This window comes from Sapajus apella, unplaced genomic scaffold, assembly GCF_009761245.1.
Source record: "Sapajus apella isolate SASKATOON/1434 unplaced genomic scaffold, GSC_monkey_1.0 scaffold13, whole genome shotgun sequence".
NCBI classification, from domain to species: Eukaryota; Metazoa; Chordata; class Mammalia; order Primates; family Cebidae; genus Sapajus; species Sapajus apella.
The window spans coordinates 24,741,428-24,765,110 of NW_022436953.1; the positions used below are offsets into that span (position 1 = coordinate 24,741,428).

A 23,683-nucleotide genomic window follows, 5' to 3' on the forward strand; every position below is an offset into this window, starting at 1 on the left:
CCAGACGTGGTGGCACATGCCTGTAATCCCAGCTACTTGGGAGGCTGAGACAGGAGAATCCCTTGAACCCAGGAGGAAGAGGTTGCGGTGAGCCGAGAATGCACCATTGCACTCCAGCCTGGGCAACAAGAGCGAAACTCTATCTCAGAAAAAAAAAAAAGACAAATGTTGGCAACGATGTGGAGAAACTGGAACACACTGCTGGTGGGAATAAAAAACAATGCAGCTACCATGGAAAACAATATGGAGGTTCCTCAAAAAATTGAAAACAAAACTACCCTAAGACCCAGCAATCCTACTTCTCAGTATTTACCTGAAAGAACTGAAATCGGGATCTGCACTCCTATATTCAATGCAGCACCATTAACAATATCCAAGAAATGAAATCAATCTCTGTGTCTGCCAACAGATTAATTTTTACAATGTGGCTATATACATAGTGGAGTACTATTCAGCCATAAAAAGAAGGAAATGTTGTGATATGTGACAACATGAAAGCCATTATGCTAAATGAAGTAGGACAGTCACAGAAAGACAGATACTGTATGACTCCACTGATATGAAGTATTGAAATTCACCCAATTCGTAAAATCAGAGAGCGGGGCAGTGGTTGCCAGGGGCTGGGACAGGGAAGGAAATGGTGAGTTGCAATCAAGGGTCATAAAATTTCAGTCAAGCAAGATGAACAAGCTCAAGAGACCTCTGCACAACATCACTGTGTATATGGTACACTTAAAATTTAGTTGAAGACCAGGCACAGTGGCTTATGCCTTTGAGCATAATCTCAGCGCTTTGGAGGCTGAGGCAGGAGGATTGCTTGAGACCAGGAGTGTGAGACCAGCCTGGGCAACATAGCAAGACTCCTACCTCTACAAATAATAAAAAGCTTAGCCAGGCATGGTGGAGCAGGTACTTGAGACTGAAGTGGGAAAATGACTTGAACTCAGGAGGTTGAGGCTTCAGTGATCGTTTCTCCACGATCTTGCCATTGCACTCCAGCCTGGGCAACAGAGTAAGACCCTGTCATAAAAAAGAAAGCAACTTGGTTGAGATGGTAGTTCTCATACTCAGCATTCTTGCAACAATAAAATAAAATAAAAAGAATTAAATAACAGACCACCAGACTGCTATGTGATATTGTCACACAAACTTACTGGAACCTTCCTACATAGTAGCTCTGCCAAAAGCCACAAAAAGCACAACCATTTGTCCATTCATGATACAACTCCATCCCGACAGCCTTGCACACACCAGCCTCCTCCCTCTCCTCCTCCCCTAGGTGTGGGTACCACTATTCTAACCTCCAGCATTCAAAAACAATGAGGGAAATGAGGAAAACCCAGCCAGCTCAGCACACCAAGGATGTCTCTGCACTGTACCTGAGAATCCCCGTGCACTGGGCTGGAAACAGCCAATTACAGCGATAGATATCTACACCTTCCTGTATTGGGCCTTTCAGATTAAAACATCATTGAGTGGAATTTGTTGGACAAGAGCCAGACCATGTGCAAATTGATTTTACTGCATACGCCTGTTGCTGGCCTTTAAAAACATTGTTAAAAGAAAGAAAAAGTGCTAGTGGTTACCCTTAGCACATTTCATTCCAGAATCTCCCATCACTTTACAGACATCTATGTTTTCACATTATAAAGATAAGGATATAGCAGCCGCAAAGAAATCATTCATTTGCCCCTATATTGCCCATGTAGGCTCAGCAAAGAACCAGAAGTTAAGACTTCTGGTGTTTTTGGGTAGAAAAATCTCAAAGCTGGGTCCCTTCAAACGTCATGTGAAACCCTTGCTCTCTGGCTCATCCACTGACCCAGGGATGGGCCCCAGCCAGCCTCCTGGTCAGGCCTGGCAGCCAGCTGGACACCCCGGGGACCTGTCCACAGCGGGCAGCGACCGAGGTCTGGTTTAATCCCAACTGGCCTCATCCATGTGGGAAGGACAGAGTTAAGTCCACGCACAAACACAAACACACTCTTCTCTCCTCACCAGGCCTCCTACCAATAGATTTCACAGCACGGGGGGATGCTGTCCTCTGCGCTAGATCCTGCCAGCCAAGGTCACAAACGATGCTGCTACGCACCTAGCAAATAGTAAGAAGGTTTCCTCCTTCACATGGAAATGTAGACTTTAGGCATCCATTCATGCCCTGATGCTGTTTTCCTGTTTTGTACTTGCACACGCATGTGTGTGTAGTGTGGGTGCGCTTTAAGATAAATATTTACAGGGGGCCTAAATATCTATTCTTAGAAACAAAGGTAATAAAATCTTAAATGTCATAAGCCAGATAGACTGAGTTTCAAACCAAGTCCTCTTTCTTAAACATACTTGTTTCCAATAAATCGTTTCACAAGCAAACATTGTGTATGCAGCACCAAATAATGATGCCCTGTGAACAATGAGCGCTTTCATACTGCCTGACATCTCTGGCCTGCGCCAGGCTTCGACAGGGAATTTAGTCACTGGGGCAACACTGGCAGAGCCCACTACAGAGCTGCAGTCTTGTTTTCCTTGTGGTCAAAGTGCCGCTGAGCTCCAGTTATTAAGTTATTCCAATGCTATCCCGACTATGTACACACACACACACACACACACACACACACACACACACGCCCCAAGTTTGCAATGGTTTAATGTTATTGCATTTGCAAATTACAGCATACCAAATGTTACACGCTTGCAGTCTTGAATTCATCTTTTCAAATTTTCTCACCTTATACAAAATAACCTCTTAACCACTCCTACTCCCCCCTCCACCCTTTCTCACTTCTGGTAGAAAAACTGCAAGCAGGATTGCTCTGTAATAGAAACCTTACACTGTCTTCCAAAACTTATTACAGCTGCCTTCAGTATAAAATGAAACCTTAGAGAATGTTATTTAAAATGTTTTTAAAAAGTCAGTAGTTCTCATGTTTCGTTTCTCCACATCAGGCTTTGATTTCCTTTGCAACCTTATTCTCTGCCCTTAAACAAGTCGGAGACGGAGGCCTGGACGTCTTGGAAAAGGGCCCAGGACGCCAGCATCTGCCCAGCCCTGTGTTCCTCCTCTCGAACCCTTCAGCGATCCACCTCCCCTCGAAATTCATCGGAACCTTAGAAACAGTGAGCAGTAAGTGGATGGCAGCACCTGTACTCCCGTCCTAACTTCTGAAAAACCAGGGTGATGGCAGGGTGCAGACGGTGGATGAGGATACAGGCTGGGCACAGTGGGGCCCCCTTCGTGGCCTGGCCCAGTGGGCACCAGGGACAAAGGGGATGATGACCCCAAGAGCTCATGTGTTCTCCCCGGAGGAACCTCCTCAGTCCCTGGGCAAACCAAAGGCCTCAAGTCTGCAACTTTTTTGCAACAAGCTGATATAACAAGAGAGCGAATTCCCTGATGAATTATCTCTGGGCGAGAGACTCAAGCCCAGTGATATCTCATCTCTTCTTTACGTGATAACAAAAATCACATCTTCTCCACCAGGAAGGATAGGAGGGATTTACAGTGTTAGGCAAGGTTCTCTTCTAGCACGTTTAATTCTCAGCTATCATATAAAACAGGTTTTCCTTTTTACAAAGAGAGATAAACACATGGACACTAGGCCGGCTGATGAGCAGCTCCCCTCTGTTTCTTTACTGCAATTTTAATTCTATAGGTATATGAAAAGACATTCTGAGTTCAGCAGGCTGCAGATGCACCGTGCGGGGACCTGGACCAAGATGAGAGCCTTCAAGAGTGATGGGAAGGTGCCTGTGTGAATTCCAAATTAAGACGGAATGGAAAGCAGTCCAAAGGGTGCGGCCACTGCTGCTGGGACCGTTGGCTGCACTGCTGGAATGAGGTTCCACCAAATAAACGCGTAGTAAACACGGGCTGAAGTGCTTTAAAAAATACATTTTCTCCCAGCGTTCTCTCACTCACTCTTGGTCTCGCCCCCTTTGTTCAAGTGTCTACTCTGCCAGCACAGAAAGCCCAGCTGCTAAGAGTTTAAATATCAGGATGGGCTCTGTCAAACCCTGCTCTGTAGCTGGGAGCCATGGCCCAACTAAAGATGGCAGCAGGAAAGCACAGCCTGCTTCATTCCAAGAGGTAGTTGTTGAGGGGGAAACAGGGAGAAAATACCTGAGTGACAAAGAATAAATCTTTGTTAATTGACCATTGAAATTTTATAACATGCCAGTCCTCCTCTGGACATAGTAATATGTTTGCTCATGAGAGATCTATAACTTTTGCTGTGACATAGCAAAGGCCATAAAAAATGTCCACAGAGCCAAGAGGCCTCACATCTACAGGCTCAGTAAACATGCATCCGGGGATCAGAAGGAGAACCAGGCTCTTAAATTACACCTATAAATTAATCAAGCACAGAGTGGCTGGTTTCCCAGCTCGCATCAGTCTCCTGAGCATTTCTCCCCAAAAGTTAGGCAGTCCTTGCCACAAAGAACCATTTCAACGCCACCTCTCTCCGGCAGCCAAACACCAGGAGACTCACATCACATGGCGTTCCCAGTATCGATCTGGAAACAGCCAGTCTCCTGCTCTCAGGCCCCCATTCATTTAAGGAGTGTGGATAACCTTGCCTGCTCTGTCTTTAAATTAAAATCAAAATTTAATTACCCTTCCTCCAAAATGGCAGTCTCTTAGCAACCCCAAAGAGCTGAAAAGGGAAAGAACATTCTGCGATTTGGAGGACAAGTGAAAACAACTGAGAAATCTTATTTTCTAAAGCCTGCCTAGCTTTTTTCTAAAGAGTAGGCGGTGGTTGCTTTTGTTGCATAAAAACGCACTAAACCAGTTAGCATGAGGCATGGTTATTAGGAGGAGGAGGCCGATCAAAGCCCTCTGAAGTCTGAGGAGCCCAGAACTTGCTAAAGGCCTCGCGCTAATTACAATTAGTAGAATGAGTTCATTGCCTTGTCAAGACTCCACCTAATGCACTCAAGCCAGACAGGCTACATCTCGTTCGGTTCTGAGTTTTGTTTTGTCTTCCCAGAAACACGAAGCTTTCTTCAGCTTCTGAAGATCAGCACAAAAGGAGGTCAGAACTAAAAATGATCAGCAGAGAAATGGAAGGCTATGATGGCCAGGAAATTACACCTTCAGAAAGAGCCCAGGTGCCCACAGCCAGTATTTTGGCTTGTCACCTCCTAGAAGAGAGGAGTGGGCTGGGATACTGGGCACCCAGAGTCACCTGTGTTTCGTTTTGTTTTTTTTAAACACACACACACATATTTTTGTAGAAGGTCACTGGTTTGCTGTCTTCCTCCCGCGCACGCTTGGCGCATGCTCCTTTTGTTCATTCCACTTCGCTGTCTGGTCACCCAGGTGTCCGCATCTTCTGTCTGGATATCTGACTCTCGGAAGTCTTACAGAATCCGGCTGGGACTCCGGCTTCCTCTAAAACACACACATCTCTTTGCAGAGACAGTGAAGTCTGCGGAACAAGCTTGTTTGGGGGAAAATAAAGTGTCCTCCCTCCAGAACTGAAGTCACAGAGTGACTTATGGAGGCTGCACCCTGTGAAATGCTAGAAGCAAAACACCACTAATGCCTTTGTGCTTGCTCGATGAAGTGGAGAAGAGAGTGAAGTGCTGGCTGGGCTCGGGGCCTGGGAAGACCAAAGCAGGTGGAGGGAAAGTACCTTCCCTAATTAATGCAGCAGGCTGTATTATTTGGCTTGGGGTTGAGTGGCTTCTACCAGCTGGGTATCAATTTGGGGCTTCTTGGGCGAATTACAGGAGCAGGGCTGTGTGTTATTTATACCCAAAGTGTTTAAGGGACTCTGAGCTCTGTGCCTTCAAAAAGTTTCACCAGAACTGAAGACTCTGGCAACCAGAGTTATTCTGCCAAATTGAGGTTGGAAATTGGTCTCCTTTTGCTAAAAGGAGTCACGGTTTGGGGATGAGGAAAAATTTCTGGAGATGAACAATGGTGATGGCTACAGAATAAACTGAATGTACTTAATGTCCCTGAATTGTACATTCACAATTGGTTACAGTGGTATACTTCCTGTCATGTATGTTTTTTTTTTTAAAAGGAGACATAGCAAAAGTGACAATATCTCAGAGTGAACAAGATCAATTTCTAGGGTCATGGAAAACCCACCTTCTCAATCACCAAGGTAATATTGACCTTATCCAGTTTACTTAATGAGAGCTATTCTATCTCCTGACCCACACACACCAGGCAGGAGAGCCCTCCCTAGGCTGTGCTTGGGTTTTGACACTGATGTAAAACTCAGACGTCAGTCTCCCAGGCTCCCTCCTGAGGAGCTGAGGTAAACACAGCTGAGAGCATTCATGCCTGGGAGCCACATCAGAGCCTCCGCAGCCGCCACTTGCCATTGGGGGTACAACGTCTTTCAGGAATGCAAGATTATCAGCTGGTGTCTGCATAGCTGGGTTTCCTTCAGGGGAAGAAAATGTTTCCTTCATGCTGGAAAAGTTTTTTCTTTAATGTCCGGGAATTAGTATACCCTCTTGTTACAAGGGGTGAACTCCCAATTAAGAGTATCTTCTCTCAAATGATTTGCAAAGAAGCTTAAAACCAAACCACAGGGGAGCCCCCCTCCGTCAAAGACAGAAACCACTCCAAGTAAGTAAAGCCCCTTAGCTTTAAAATGTTCGGCTGAAATCTATCAAAAATGATCCAGTTAACCAACCTTTACCAATTTGTCCTAGAAAAATATTCACACAGACGCCCAATAAATAACTGTGTACAAAGCTTGTCACTGTAGCATTTTTTTTAACTGAAAAACAAAAGATCTTCACAACCTAAATGATATCCATGACAAAAGAACAGACTCGCCGCTAGTAAGAATGAAGGAGATTGAGATGTACCACTTATGGAAGAATGTCCATTGTAAAAATGCTGGTAGGTGTCATCAGCTTTCACAATCTCAAAAGTCTTTCCTCTACAAAAGTCTAGAAAAATCTCTCATGCTCATCTCCCACGTGCCTTGTTTTGCTCCTAGGGTGGTTTGAGCAGAAATAAAAGCTTTCAGCCCATCTGAGCAAACAAGAAATACCTCCCTTTGATAGAAATAACATGAGAGGCTGAATAATCAATCTCATTTGTTTTTTTGGAGATGAAACTCAGAAACTGAAAATAATCATGGTTCTAGATACTTCAAAGTACAACATGACCTAAAGAGAAACTTCAAAACCATCACCCAGATCACAAAAGCCTTCAGTCCAAATGCCCCTGCTCTTCTCACCATCTAAGCCAGACGGGAAGCCTCAAGTCAGGCCCCAGCCCTGCTCCCTCCCTATAAACACTCAGGGACAGTCTCATATACAGAATAGTTTTGTTTCTTTAGTCCAAAATGTAAAATTTATTTATTTACTTACTTATTTTTTGAGATGGAGTCTTGCTCTGTTGCCCGGGCTGGAGTGCAATGGCATGATCTCAGCTCACTGCAACCGCTGCTTCCCAGGTTCAAGCAATTCTCCTGCTTTAGCCTCCAAAATAGCTGGGACTACAGGTGTGCACTACAACCCCTAGCTTTTTTTTATTTTATTTTTTTTATTTTTTTATTTTTTGAGAAGGAGTCTCACTCTGCTGCCCACGCCAGAGCTCAGTGGCACTATCTTGGCTTACTGCAACCTCTGCCTCCCAGGTTCAAGTGATTCTCCTGCCTCAGCCTCCCGAGTAGCTGGGATTACAGGTACACACCACCACACCCAGCTAATTTTTGTATTTTTAGTAGAGACAGGGTTTCACCATGTTGGCCAGGCTTGTCTTAAACTCTTGATCACAAGTGATCCAGCTGCCTTGGCCTCTCAAAGTGCTGGGATTACAGGCGTGAGCCACCACACCTGGCCAAAATGTAAAATTTAAAGGACTAAGTCCTTTACCTTTCAGTTTCAGTCCAGAGGGTACACTAAACCAGTAAAATGAGAACTTCCTTTTTCTTATAGAGCACAATTTCCAAAAGCTCCTATTAGAATAATACCCAATGCTTGTTTCTCAAAAGACCACAATCTCCCTGATCTAGTGGGGCATATGTCTGGGGCACCATCTGACTGTAGATCTGCATTTGGGATGCACAGATTTGCGTATGCACAATATTTGGGATGGACAGACTTACTGCCAGTCTTGTTTAATGGAATCCCGTATTCCAGATGCTCTGAGAGAAAGAAGGTTCCATCAAGATCTAGAAATTTCCATCTCAATTTATGGTCTTTGACCTCAAAATGTGACAAAAGAACTCGATGAGGACAAAGCCTTATGCCTAATTCAAGTGACTGTCACCCTCTCGGCCACGTACAGGCTGCATGGGCATACCACATGCTTCACAGGTAGAGAATTAACCACTGCAACTCATCAAATACAGAAACTCCCAGCGAGAGTGCTCTCTGCTCTATTTTCACCCTCCAAGCCAAAGCAATGGAGTTTCCATTGCCTCATCTGTCTCTTCTTAGAAGAGGAAACAGAACAACCCACACACAGCAACACCGACACCTTCAGCCATCTCTTCCCCACAGGCACCCACATTTGACCGACTATTCTGAAAGATGCACAGTGGCCGGCTGAAGCCACCCTTCCAAATCGAACCTGCTCTCTAAGTAGGGAGCACATCCTACCTGCAGGTACAACCCTACAGAATCCTACCTTCTCCTTGACTGTGAAAACAAACCAAGCACGAAGACCATGAATACAACAGCAGGGTCTCCTTAGGGAGAGGGAATCCATGAAAGCAAACTAACAGACACATCTTTTAAAGGGGGAAGAACACATAGCACTCCACACTTACATCTTAACAAGAGTTGGCAGGCCAGGCTCAGTGGCTCATTCCTGTAATCCCAGCACTTTGGGAGGCCTAGGTGGGCAGATCACCTGAGGTCAGGAGTTTGAGACCAGCCTAGGCAACATGGTGAAACCCTGTCTCTACTAAAATACAAAAATTAGCTGGGCCTGGTAATGTGCACCTGCAATCCCCGCTACTCAGGAGGCTGAGGCAGGAGAATCACTTGAACACAGGAGGCGAAGGTTGCAGTGAGCCGAGATCACACTACTGCCCTCCATTATGGGCGACAGAGCAAGACTCTGTCTCATAAAACTTCCCAACTGAGGTCTTTTGGTTTATAAAGGCAGCCGTTGACAAAGCTGTATGAGTAAGTTAGTTTACAGAGAAAACTCTGATTTCTTGCTTTGGAATTTGAAATGTTAAGAACCACAAAACTCCAAATATAAGTAACTCATTAAGCTGTTTCTGGATTATTTCAATTCAGCACATGCTGTTAGAAACCTCGCTAAGTTCCGGCACACTACTGTACACTCTTACTGTCATCAATAAATTGACATTTCATGGCAAGTTTACCTCCCAAGGTCTGACAAAAGCAGCTTTCTCTCTGCCCCATCCTCACCTGAATCTCCAGGTAACCTCTTCTTACATAAAACTGTAAAGTATTAACTTGATCGTCACACTTCTACATCCTCTGTGCCCACACCATAAAAGCAATGCCAAGATTAAACACCAGACCAAATATTAGCCCTCTCTTCAGCCACCTCACCCAGGCCCCCTACAAGAATCGAAAACAATCAATAAGACTTCCTTCCTCAACGGTGGAGCAAAGGACAATGGGTGGCTTGCAGAGAACGTGACAAAAAAGCTGACACCACAGAGTTCTACCATGCCCCATTCATGCTGGCGTGTGCCTGCTCCCATCCCAGGGAGCTGGCGCCCACAGAATACCACCTGCTCCCAAAGGCTTCCTGCTGGAGTCAGTTCTGCGGGAAAGTCTGTATTTGCCATTCAGTACATTAGGAGTGATCTAGCTGCCACTAACCAGCCTTTGCCCCCCAGAATCCCTGTTGTGAAACCGGAATGACAAGCTGCTTTGTAGCAATCAAAAGCTCATTAAACAGTAGCTACCAAAGGAAGTTTTGAAATCTCTGTCCTGGAGGAAAGGACGGGACTGACCTCTCCTTTCATCAGGATGGGCTCAGGATGCACGGTTGTGTCTGGAGATGCAAAATTGAGTATGAAACCACCGAATAACGGCGACTACCAGCCGCATGGTACTATTATCTAAAAGTGCTGCCTCTCCCACCTCCTCCACTCCATAATGCTAGAAGGAAAAAGTGGGTCATCACCCCCATTTTGCAGGCAAGGAAACCGAGGCTCAGAGGTTCTGTGCCTTTTCCATGGCCATTGAGTTAGCAAGGATGGAAACAGAACTTGACACCCCTCTCCATGTAATTCCCAGCTGAACCTCCAGAGAGGGCATCTGACACACAGTGGAGACCCTTACGGGTTGTCTGTGACAGCGACAGTTTATAAGAAAAGGATGAGATGGCTGCTGGGGACATAAAAGCAACAAAAGGGAAGGTGCCTCCTCCTCAACCCCACTCCAGTTCTGTGACCACCCTGTTAACTAAACAAGCCCACTTAGAAAGCAGTCGCTGTGACCCGGGACCTGGCACGCCACCCCAATCCCTTCTCAATAGAGGGGCTTTCTGCCTCCCTCTGGTGAGATTTTGCAACTCTAGAGCTGGCATGCAGAGCCCGTCAGGGTAGGACACCAAGTCTTACACTCAGAGCAAGACAGGAAAAGAATTCGTTGGCAGCAAAATCATGTGTATGAAAAATCACATGAGGCCTGGCCAGGAAGCCTCTCAGTCAAGAGGCATAACGTTCAGAACCCCACAGGGCTCTAGGGAGCCGAGACCTTGTGCCAGGAACAGGTACAAGCGTGACAACCTAAAAAGCAATGGCCAGGCTTTCAGTGCACCAGTGTCTCTGCACATGCAGAATCCCATCGTTTAAATGATGCCGCCACAGCCCCTCCTCATCACACAGAAACAAAAGCTCCGTCCAGAAGCCACAGTGTGATGGAAACCAGGACTGAGATGCAGCCTTCCATCAGGAGCAGGCAAGCGGGAATGATCGAATCCTGGCAGCTTCAGTAATGAATTAACCAGTTAATTAATTAACTAGGCCACCACTTCTTCATTTACTTAGCCACTACTTTGTTCCAAACCCAGGAGAGGGTCCAAACTTCACACTCCAGCTGTGGTCTGAGGGACTCCACCGTGCCTCCGTCCCCTGGCCCTGGCTCAGCTATCACACTGCAGCCTTTGTCTTCCTGGGACAGAGGCTGCCCCAAGCAGTCCACAGTTTAAGCCATTCCTCCTTCTCCCATTGGGAACGGGTTGCCAAAAGCTCCCAAAAGCTCCATTCCAGGTGTCAACTCCACATTCGAGCTTATCAGTCAGTGTTTGGAATAAAAGACGCTTCATTCTTGAACACACACCTGGGGGGACTTTGCTCTGGTGTGGATTCCTTCGCGCTTTCGGGCTGTGTCCCATCATGTCTGGGGCTGAGTTACAACAGATTTATGTCAAGGGCTAGTTGACAGTGCCATCCTGATCTGCCGCCAGCATGTCAGGGCTGGTAGTGATGCCTGACCCATCCAGAAGTGACATGCCCGCAACCATCCTCTGAGATTCTGCCTGCTGCTTACAGCTTTCATTTGAGGGGATGGGGACAGGCAGAGGGAACAAATTTCTGGAAAGTTAAATTGATAATGGCCGGGCACAGTAGCTCACGCCTGTAATCTCAGCACTTTGGGAGACTGAGGCAGGCAGATCACTTCAGGCCAGGAATTTGAGACCAGCATGGCTAACATAGTGAAACCCCATCTCTACTAAAAACTACAAAAATTAGGCCGGACACGGTGGCTCACGCGTGTAATCTCAGCACTTTGGGAGGCCAAGGCGGGAGGATAACCTGAGGTCGGGAGTTCAAGACCAGCCCGACCAACATGGAGAAACCCCATCTCTACTAAAAACACAAAATTAGCTGGACATGGTGGTGCATGCCTATAATCCCAGCTACTCGGGAAGCTGAGGCAGGAGAATTACTTGAACCTGGGAAGTGAGATTTCAATGAGCCAAGATCATGCCACTGCACTCCACCCTGGGTAACAGAGCAAGACTCTGTCTCAAAAAAAAAAAAGGGGGGGAGTGGGGGGAGACAGAGAAGACACATCTGGCCTTGGCAAAATCAGAGACACCATTTCCACCTCCACTGTACTTCGTCCCCCAAAATATCAAATGCCATTCAAAAAGCTTGACGGACCTGAAGGTTTCTGGAAATGCGGAACTGGAATGCTCAGAAGAAGCAAGAGTTCATAATTCAAAGCCAAATCGTCTACATGAGTGAGGAAGAGCATCCAGTCTTTTAAGGACTCCCACATTTCTCCTGCACATTCCGTCTTCTGCAGCAATGAGCCGAAAGCAGGGTGGGGTGACAGCAGGACCTTCTTAGAGCTGGGCTGCGGTAGTCACTACTGAAACACGCCACGGTGAACATCAAATGAAGAAGTCAGCCTGGAGAGCAAAGAGCATTCATACGGGTAGGAGTGGAGAACACCCGGATGGAGGCCCCAGCTCCAGAATGCCTGTTCCAAGCCCTTACTTAGCAAATCACTTATTCCAGCTGAACCTGAACTTCCTCTACTGTAAAGTGGGGGGGAGGGGGATGTAAAGAGGCCAACTCCATGAACTTCAAGTCCTTAAACTCCACAACCCTCTCCTGCAATTCCAATGCAAAATCGGTCTCAGGGTGGCCTTAATGATAGCATTAATCAAAGATGGAAACCTCAGCAGGAAATGTCAATGTCAGCCTCTGGCCACTTCTCTCAGTCCCAAAGTGGCTTTATTATTTCTTTCTTTCTTTTCTTTTTCCTTTCTTTTTTTTTTTAAGATGGCTGCCGAGGCTGGAGTACAGCAGCATGATCTTGGCTCACTGCAACCTTCAACTCCCAGATTCAAATGATTCTCCTGCCTCAGCCTCCAGAATAGCTGGGATTACAGGTACCTACCACCATGTCTGGCTAATTTTTGTATTTTTAGTAGAAACGAGGTTTTACCATGTTGGCCAGGCCAGTCTCTAACTCCTGACCTCAGGTGATCTGCCTGCCTTGGCCTCCCAAAGTGCTGGGTTACAGGCATGAGCCACCACACCCGGCCCCAAAATGGCATTCTGTTTGTTTAATAAGACTTCTGATTGAGACTAATAAAAGCTATTAAAGATCCCTTCTAACCCTCAAAAGAATCCTGGTTTGGAAGGGAGGAAACCAGCATTTGTTGCGAGCCACCTATATACCAATTTGATGTTTTCATCTGCTAACCCAACTGATGCCACACAACCAATGTAGTGAGTTGAAGGGTGACCTTCAAGAAGGTAAGTCCGTGCCCTAAGCCCTGGAAACTAGAAACGTGCCCTTATATGAAGAAAAAGGTCTTTGAAAATGTCAATAAGTCAAAAATATCAAGGTTAGCTCATCTTGGATTTAGGATGGGCCCTAAATCTAGTAACAGGTGTCCTCACAAGAGGAAGACAGGAGATTCTGAGATACACAAAGAGAAAATGACTGTGTGAAGATGGAGACAGAGACTGGAGTAGCAACTACAAGCCGAGGACAGCTACCAGAAGCTGGGGAGGGGCGTGGAACCTGCCAACACCTTAATTTTGGATTTTTAGGCTTCTTTTTCTTCCTGCCTGTAAGAAAATAGATTTATTTGGTTTTAAGCCAACTAGTTTATTGTAATTTGTTAAGGCCGCCCTAGAAAACCTAATACAACCATCAAAGGAATGAGGAGGGCATCGTCATTTTGATTTTACTGATAATAAAACAGGGCCTCAAAAAAGCTAAATAACTTGTCCCCATTCACTAGGGGCCCCAGGTATGGCCACTGACAAACCTGCTATTTGTTCCATGGCACAAGCGTTTTTACTCTAACATTCGTGAGTGCCAGCACCTCCACTTCCAGACACAGGAAGTGAAATGAGTCACCGCAACGTTACAGCTTCACGGTGGCAGGCCCCTGGTCAGAACGCAGGGCTCCGGTACCACTCAACAACGAACGACGGTGAAGACCCGCCACCTCCCAGAGCCAGCTATCTTAGGGGAGCCCATTTTGTTATTGCCACAATTACCAAAATGTGGAGTGTCACACTAATTTTCCCTTGCAGTAAATAGTTGAAAAGTAATGGTGTCAATTTTAATGAGGATCAAGCCAGGCTCCTAAAAGGGCTCCCAGAAATGAAAGCATTTCCCTTACACACAACAATGGCTTGCTGTTTAATTCCAGAACACAAGAATGTCACTTGAATTACACGGCTTTTACATTAAAGTGCTTATGGGAATGCCTTTCCAAGGAAGAATTTCAATAAAAAGATCTCACCCATCTTGATGCTTCATAATATCTGAACCACAATCTATGTAACATAGCAACAAAAATAAAACCCCAAAGAATGTGGGCAAGAACAGGACTTCGCCTTCACTGAGAAAGGGTTTCTGATTTTCTGTGAAACAGAGAGGTGGCTGTAAAGCTGCTATCACACAGCAATGGATCACATTTGGGCCTGTGGGCTACCAGAAATTCATTGCTTAAGCCTGAATCCTTTTTGTTTCTACTTGCTGAGATGTTCAGAACGATTGCCAACCCTGTACGTCTACATGTGCCCCTTTAGCTGACTCAATTCTCATTTTATTAGTGCTTCGCAAAGCAATTACTAGGGTTTTGAGCAGAGATGAGAGTATTTCACACTTCCATCTTTACTGAAAATGTCTTATACTCCACTGACTTTTGGCTTCTATTTATAAAGAAGGTTCAAGGCTTGGAAAATTATTGGAGTTGAGCTTTAATGGATATTCCCAACCAGCATTGTGTCATTATTGGCCTGTGTTTAGCTGGGCGATCTCCCAAATTTGTGACATAATCAGGCTTCTCTCTGCATTACTCCATACACTCCACGCTCCCTCTGCATTACACCACTGAATCATACGCTCTTTTCAACAAGACTGATTGCCAGGGGATTAACATTAGACAGCACAATTCCATTATTCAGCAGCCCAATTCAAATCCCAACCCTAAACTCTAAGAGAGATTTCAGGCCTTCACAGGGATGAGCTGCCAGAACGCTCAAAGGGGAGGTGGGGTGAGGGGCTTTTCAATGTTTTACGTAACAACTCAACCTATAACTTGCTGTAAGCAAGAGCCCGGACCCGAGTGGCCGCAATCTGACTCCGAGATGCCTGGAATGGCCCCAGCCCAGCTAAATGAATGATTTCTAGACCTAAGCAAAGCTATGATCCCAAAAGACTGCTATAGCTCAATTATATTTACCATAATAAATTACTTAATTTCAAAATTAGGTTTTTAGAACTTTTAGTCCAAAATCTAACTCTCCTTCCCTAAATAGAAATAGTTTTATGTCACATTCAGTATACACGAGGACTCAGGTAAATGCCAAGTCATTTGCTCTTTGATCAATGGATTTATATCAATGCCAAGTAAATGTTAACCATTTTCTTCTCATATTTGAGTGTCACTTCTCTTTTTGTTTGCTTTGTGAAATGTCTGAACATAGTAATTCTCACTAAGAAGCATGCCACAAATATCTCTATGGGGAAAGAGAACTCTAAAACTCACTCTTTTATGAATATCTATAGGATCAACATTCTTCAAGGACCTATCAAATTTCGCATGAAGGCTTCTGAAGAACAGAACTCAAATCTTCAAATAAACACTTTTTTCCCTGAATGCTTCTATGCAAATGGAAGTAAAGACTATACCATGCTTTCTAAGGCAGAGTGTCTTGTAGCTCTAATTCCACTTAACTTGACAGAAAATCAAAATAATTTTACTTTTCAGTTAATCTACAGTTTTAATTAACCAAATCTTTGCAATTTGGTTAATCAAGCTTTTGGATTACTTTTTAATGGCTTCTTGGGCAATTCCAATATCTATAGGGTCTCCCTCTTCAAAGATATTTTATGGAAGGAGACCCACATGTGAGATGACACTAGGGACACACACAGGCAATGATGTAGGAGACACTTTGTTTACAGAGGCACAGTGGGTGGTGTGGGCTTGCAGAATTACCAACAGTCACCTTACAGCAAAGCGTGAGTGTGCACTGAGCTGAGTCTATAGCAGAAGGCAGCGACCTGTATTTAGGGGAGGGCAAACCAAAAGAAAGGGCTCAAGGTGGTAGGGTGGAAGTCATGGCACATGTCAGGATGGAGATGGCCCCTACAGGTAAGGAATCTTACCCTGCCATCCCGCAATAATGAAATATGCCTTGGGTATAGTTCCATATGTTAGCAATCCTCCAAGACAGAGAAACGGCCTTTATTCATTAGTTACAACAAAGCCCCATCATCTCAGGCAAAACTTGGGAAGAAATTTGAGTTTCCAAGGCAACAGGCTAGGTGGTCTTCAATGTTTAATTAAAATGGCCTACTTATCTGCGCACTGTGACAAAAATGTATTTATAAGCCCATATACATGGTTCCCTTTGCACAGAGGAAATAGCTACCAGGATAAGACACTGAACTGGTACCGTCTAATGACTTTCTTGTGATGGAAATAAAGGGCCCTCAACATTCACGTTTTTCCAGCCAGCTATGGGGTCAGTCCTCAGATCTTTCCCTTTACTCCTCAGCTGGCCTTCTACAGCTGCCCTGTGGATGCTTCTCTTTTAAAACCAAAGGTCTCCTACAGCACATCTGTACCCTTTTCGCCTGCCCAGTTTACATTTTCAGAGGAATCTCAGCTTCCAAAATGTCAGACCACATCCACTTTACACAGATGACGCTTGGGAAGCATGAGGCCCATGCAAAGACCATAAACCCTGGCTCCCTGGAAAACAGAATGTTGTCCGATGACAGAAGCAGCCTTCTAAAATGACAGTAGAAAGAATAAGAATGAACCAATTCTCCTGAAACTTTTGGGAGAAACAAGACTTAACAAGTTCATGTTTTCAAACGAGTCAAGGGAGAACAGGCTGGTGTGCAGCCGCCATGCGAGAAGAGGCACACTCACCCACAACATCCAGGTGGTACGTGTGATTGATGGACCCGTACTCATTCTCCACCACGCAGGTATAATTTCCCTTGTCAGATGGGACCACGCTTTCCATAATGAGACTCCAGTGCTGGTTGCGTACCTGAAAAGATCAAAGCAAAGGAGGTTATTTAAGAGTCCTAGCACAGAATACCAAGTACTATGCTTTCTCAATTTAAAAAGAAGCTGAAGGAGGCAAGGAAGGTATAGAAGAATCACGTAAAGTCTAGATTGATAACTGTCACTAAGAATCGTGACAAATGAAAACCACCATCATCATCATCCCAGTGAACACCTGTGAAGCCAATATTGACACATTCAGATCCGCAGGAGTATTCAGCAGTGTACAGCATGGGTCTGTTACTGTCGTGGACTTGAGGGTTCCTCCAGGAGAGGCCAAGTGGCCCGGGAGTCTGAACACCAGCCATCCTGGAACCAATGTCTATGGGCAGGCAAGCTACCAGTTCGCCCATCCACTGGAAACCCTCAGTCTCTAGGGCATCACAGAAACATCTAGAACTAACACTAGTGAGCACTTAACTGTACGCCAGGCACTGCTCCAAGCCCTCTGTGCTGCCTTAGCTAATTCATTTCTCCTAAGGAGCTCATAGTTCTCAGAGGTTGTCTGGATGTCTCAAGAAGTTTCAGCTGGAAACAGGTCTGCCCTTCCCATCTCTCGTTGTGGCTGAATAGAGAGACATGTTCCTGAGAGGAATACCCAGAATTCCAAATATGGGAGCAATGAATCCTTACACAACTCAAGTTTTGTATCAGTCTGTTCACAAACTTCTTGAGACTTTCCAAAGATAAGTAGCACATGTGAAAATCAGCTATTGTGACTCCTACCTAAGGTTCTGTCAATGCACACATAGACACCATTCTAATGTTCTCCCCTTGCTTTTCAAATATATCCATAGGTTCAAATTTTCAAACATGCGTGAGTTTTCCTTACCACAAAATGCAACGTCTAGTATCTTCAGGGTTCAAGGCTTTAATACTTCTATCCGAATCCAAGTCACTCTCTCTAGGTATTTTGGACAAGGCACTCCAGTGAAACAAAATGAAAAAATAAACAGTCAAGGCCTACTGACCTTCGCTATCATTTCAGGAATTTCAGCTGAACTTCTGAGCTGCCCTGGGCATTGCAAGTGTTTTGGGATTCATCACGTAACAAAACGAATACAGGCCGAGCATCTGCAAGCACATGAGTGATTCAAGAAAGTAGAGAATAAAGAAAATCATCTCGTAACCACTCCATTACAAAAACAGGAGGGCAGAGCAGCTGTCCACATTGCAAAGCAGTGCCAGTGATCAGCCTGCCAACAGAGCCAAGAGATGCGAGGAACGTACTGTCGCGCCACGATTTTCACGTCAGCCATTCAGTTAGTTCCACGCAAGCCATGACTACAGAGCGGAGCTACTGCTACTGAGTTCTAAAACCAGGTCGCTGCTTGTCGCTGACAGGCTTCGGAAGGATCAATGGGGTGAAGGCTGGCCTCTTTCCTTCTTAACAGAGTACAAGCAGTGAGTTAAGACAGTTCGGTGCAGTCACTTTGCTCGGCTGCTGCAGTCCCCGACAACTAGGAAGGTTGTTTCTGAGTCTAGCAGCCTCACTGTCGCAGGTAAAATGTCTGGCAATAAAATGAATCTGAGGGTACCTGATCAACAGTGGAGGGTCTGTATTCTACATCAAAGATTCACTTTCTGCTCTTGGCTGAGCCATAGACTTGTGACAGAACCCAAACAAGATGCTAGGACGTCTCCCCTTAGTAGAGAGAAGCACCTTCCATGCAGAATATGTCTTCTGAAGGAGAAGGAGATATGGATACTAAATCTTCCAGCACAATGAGAATTCCCTACCTAAATCCTGGATTCCTGGGTGCTACAATGGCGTCGTTATACTAAGAACATGGGACACGTAGGTATAAGCTCCTTGATTCTAGTTAAGGCCCAGAAGAAGACCTTCCATTCACCTCAAGCTCTCAGGGGTAACAGAAATGATTCCCTCTTTGCCTATGGGGAACTAGTCACATGGCAGGTAACTTAAGGGATGTAGCCAAGGGTCCCCACGTCACCAAACCACGTAATCCAGCATTTATCCCTGCTGTAAATATTCAGTTCTTTGAGCTCCCGCTCAAATGTCATGCCCATAAGCCCTTAATCATGGCTAGTGCCTGTCTCTGGACCCCATTCAAACTGTCAATGACTTTCTTGTGCCTGGATCCAGATTTGGCACACAGAGTATTCCAAATGGACCTGAACCTGAACTGCACAGGGAGGGGTCATGGGCTGACTTGGCTGAGACATTAAATCTTGGCATATGTAGCTTGGCTCGCTGCTCCCTTTTTTTAACCCCAGGGGATAGGGTCAGCTCGAGTCTCTCACTGGGACCAGGGCATTCCATACAAGATCTCTCCTCAAGAGCCCGCGCTCCCTGAATATTGACTTCCTGGAGATGCGCCACAAATATTAATAAGTTAACGTTTATAAAATGCTTTTACAATGAGAAGCACATTTACCAAACAGGGTGTTTCTGTCCTTCCAGAAATCTTGGTATTAGATCAATATTGCCCCATGTAGTGCTGTTAATATTTATTTTCTTACACCATTGCTCCAGTATTTCATTTATTGACCTATCACCAATCCCAAATTTTATGAGCTGTAGCATTTTCCAAATGGATCCCCTTGGAAGCCGCCAACAATGGAACTGCTGGACACTTTTGTAGGGGATATCCTACCATTGATTAGTGGTTTCTTAATAGCAAGCTAAGAAACTACAATAGTAACTTTATAAAGATGGCAAACAAAAGCACAAAGTTGGAGTTTTTTTTTTCATTACTCTGTTTCCATACAGAGTCTCAGCATAAACCGAAAGAAATGACTCTTCCAACATAAAATCTACAACGCGTGTTTCTAAATTCCTCAGATTTCGAGTGCCACAATTCTTCTGCCAGTTAGGCCAAATGCACATACACCATTTTCGCCTTCAGAGAAGAGGGAACATAAATACCCAATAAACATATGAAAAGATACTTAACCTCATTAACGATCAGGGAAATGCAAATTAAAACAATAATGAGACACTGTTATTCACCAGCTGATTAACAAAAATTAGAAGGATCAATGTTATTCAGTACTTGGTGAATGTGTAGGAAAAGAAAAGATTCCAGTTGAGAATGGGAACATAAATTGAGAAAAGCCTTTGTGTAAAATAACTTGCTGGTGTCTATTAAAATTAGCAGCACACATTTTTCTGGCCCAGTTAATTCTACTTCTAGAAATCTAGCCCACAGAAAATAATAGCACAATTACTTCAAGGCACATGAACGAAACTGCAGCTTCAAGCACCACTTGTAAGGGCAAAAAACTGAAATCCATCAAGGAGAGAGACATTAAGAACGTCTGGTTCATCCTACATGAACTAACAGATAGTTCATTCAAACACCATAGTATATAGTCACAAAAAGAATGATGTATTATGTTCAGACCTGGTAAGGTATCATTAAGCCGTTATTGAAAAATGAAAAACAGTTCACTCATGATTCCAATTTATTAAAAAAGGAAAAAAGAAAAAGCAGACACGTGTACCACCCTAAAGATACATATAGGACTAAAGGTGTAAGCCTGACTATAAACATAGCTAAAAAATGTATCAAACTGTTAGCAATGTACTTTACACAATTAAGCATTGGGATTATGGGTATTGTTTACTTTGTTCTCATTTCTACGTTTCAAGCGAACAGAAATCTCAACACACACAACAAAGAAGTATAACAGCTCCTTAGCTAATCATTCCATAGTAGCTACCCCCTGCAGAACCAATGCATCTGGCAAAACAAACCACAAAAGTCAGAGAGAAAAGAAATCCTGCACCGACCAACACAAGCACGACTCTTTATTTTCCTTCCTGCTTGTTGCCAGATCTTCGTGGAATTCATCACTATTTTTTATCTGTCAAGTAACAGAATAATAGGAGAGCATGGGTTTCAAAACTACGTTCACTGAAGATTTTTTTAAAATAATATTTCAATACTGAAACAAAGCAGATTGAAGTGAAATGGCCTAAACTCCCAAGTGTAACAAGAAAGAAAATGGATTCCACGAACATTCCACACCCCATTCACACAAAGATACAAGGTAGCCTGGACAGGTTTTTTTGGTGTTTTTTTTTTTTTTCCAGAATTCTTCTGCTACCTTCATCCTGTAAAATACTTATTAAATCCCAGGCTACCTTCAGGTGACAACTGAGAATGTAGATTTAGTCTGTTGACACCAAAACACCGAAGTGAAAGGTGAAGGGTGAAAGGTCAAAGACCCAGGCTGTCACCTGGATATTTACCTTCCACTTTGCAAAAAAATCCAGACATTTCCAAATACCCAGGTGCTTGATAACAAGCAGAATAAACATCCAGAAGATGACAGGAAGTTTTATTCTGGGCCAGGTAGAACGCTGTGTCCATGTTATATCAGATAGATATTCCCAAGCCTATCTCCTGCCAGTATCAGCACTCCACTTACCCAGGAAGACAGCAATCTCTAGTAATCCTGGCCTTCACACAGGCACCCACCCGATGAACAGATCAATTCATTCAACAGATGAGGTGCCATTAAAATGCATACAATTTACTAGGCACAGTGGCTCATGCCTGCAATCCCACGCAGCACTTTGGGAAGCTGAGGTGGGCAGATCATTTGAGGCCAGAAGTTTGAGACTAGCCTGACCAACACGATGAAACCCCGTCTCTACTAAAAATATAAAAATTAGTTAGGCATGGTAACAGGTGCCTGTCATCCCAGCTACTCAGGAGGCTAAGGCAAGAGAATCGCCTTAACTCAGGAGACGGAGGCTGTAGTGAGCTGAGATTGTGCCACTGCACTCCACCTGGGGCAACAGAGTGAGAATCTGCCTCAAAAAAAAAAAAAAAAAAAGCATAAAATCATACTCTCGCATCCCAGCCCCCCCACTTTCAACAGGCTCCTGGAAGACTTGCAACTATCCCTTCTGAATGCATTTGCACTGACTAAGCTTGCATGTCAAAGACAGAGGTACTTGCTGTTGCTCACCATCATGCAGATGTGGAGCCAAACACCTGTTAATGCTTCAACTCCAACATTGATACAAGAAGTTTGCTTTTTAGGAGGTGTCCAGAGAACAGGGCCGGGTGATCTGATCCTCAGGATCAGCAACAGAAACTCTTCCCTCTGCACAATAAACAACCACTGGATCTCTCCAGAGGAGGTTGGAAGTGAATTACAACATGCCAGGCTGTTTTCTTAGTGCCCACTGCTTGTAGGTGCTCACAAAGGTGGCTGCAGCAGGACATTCAATGCCGGTTGAACTTAGCTCTTTAAAAATGGCATGATCTTCCCCAAAAAGCGAAACAGACAAATGCCATATGATCCTGAAATTCCACTCTTAGGCATATACCCAGAGAAATTTGCAGCAAGGACTGGAACAGATACTTGTACACCAATTGCTACATTATTCACAATAGCCAAAAGACAGAAGCAACCCAAGTGATCAACAGCAGGTGAATGGATAAACAAAATGTGGTATATCCATACGATGGAATACAATTCAGCCATAAAAAGGAATGAAGTTTTGATTTATGCTACGATATGGATGGACCATTGTTAAGTGAAATAAGCCAGATTCAAAAGAGAAAATATCCTGAATTCAGTTATAAGAGCTACACAGAATAGGCAAATTTATAAAGACAAAAAGAATGTTAGAGGTTACCAGGTGCAGTGGGGGAGGGGAAATTTGAGGACTTAACTGCTTTGTGAGTACAAAGTTTCTGTTTGGAGAGATGAAAGTTTTGAAAATAGTGGTGATGGCTACCCAACACTGTGAAGGTCACTGATGCCTACTAAACTTGATAAAGGTTTAAATGGTAGATTTTATGTTGTGTATATATTACCACAATAAATTTTAAAACCTCATAACCAGCTGGGCACAGTGTCTCAAGCCTGTAATCCCAACACTTTGGGAGGTTGAGGGGGGAGGATCACTTGAGCCTAGGAGTTCAAGACCAGCCTGGGCAACAAAGTGAGACCCAGTCTCCGCAAAAAAATTTTAAAATTAGCCACATGTGGTAGCATGCACCTGTAGTCCTAGCTACACAGGAGGCTGAGGCAAGAGGATTGCTTGAGCCCAGGAGGTCAAGACTGCACTGAGCCATGTTTGTACCACTGCACTCCAGCCTGGGCAATATACAGAGACTCTGTCTCAGATATAGATAGATGATTGATAGATAGATAGATAGATAGATAGATAGAATACACTTTATAACCCACAAAGGTCTGGGAAGTTGGAAGAACAGTATCACATTCCCAACTTTGCTCTCAACAGTCTACCTTGGGCTAGGTCTTTGTATGCTTTGGGGGAGCCATTACTTTCACTGTATTTCTCATTCAACCGCGACAGTGTTTTTACAAAACATGGAACCACATTTGAAGAAAGCAGTTTAGCAAGCGCATAAATTTTGGTGCAAAACCACCTGGGTCCAAATGGCCGTTGTGCCACCTATGAGGTAGATGTAGGGCAAGCCCTCAAATGTAAAAGGGCAAAATAACAGTGTCTGCCTCTTTGGGCTGTGGAAGGACTGAGCAACTTGTTCCCTGGGAGGCACCTGGAAAGTCACGACGAAGTGGAGCAGTTCATAAATGTTGGCTGATACAAACACAGGCCTGTGTCATCAAAGACTGCTTCGTCTGGGATTAAAACTGAAATGTCTTGGCTGAAAAAAAATCTCAGTAAAGTATAAGCACGCTGATAAGTACATTAGTCATGACTTCTCCCCTAAACAAATGTATAACATTTGCATC

The 23,683-nt window shown here is 44.5% G+C and overlaps 1 protein-coding gene across 17 annotated transcripts in view; it reads right to left on the reverse strand.

Moving 5' to 3' along the window:
* The window catches only part of FGFR2 (fibroblast growth factor receptor 2), a 117,896-nt gene that overhangs the window by 43,144 nt on the left and 51,069 nt on the right, over positions 1 to 23,683 (reverse strand). For all 17 annotated transcript variants that reach the window (XM_032281850.1, XM_032281840.1, XM_032281838.1 and 14 more), the window contains one exon: positions 16,835 to 16,958. In XM_032281850.1, the coding sequence (XP_032137741.1) occupies positions 16,835 to 16,958 (124 nt within the window). The remainder of the gene's footprint in view (positions 1 to 16,834; positions 16,959 to 23,683) is intronic.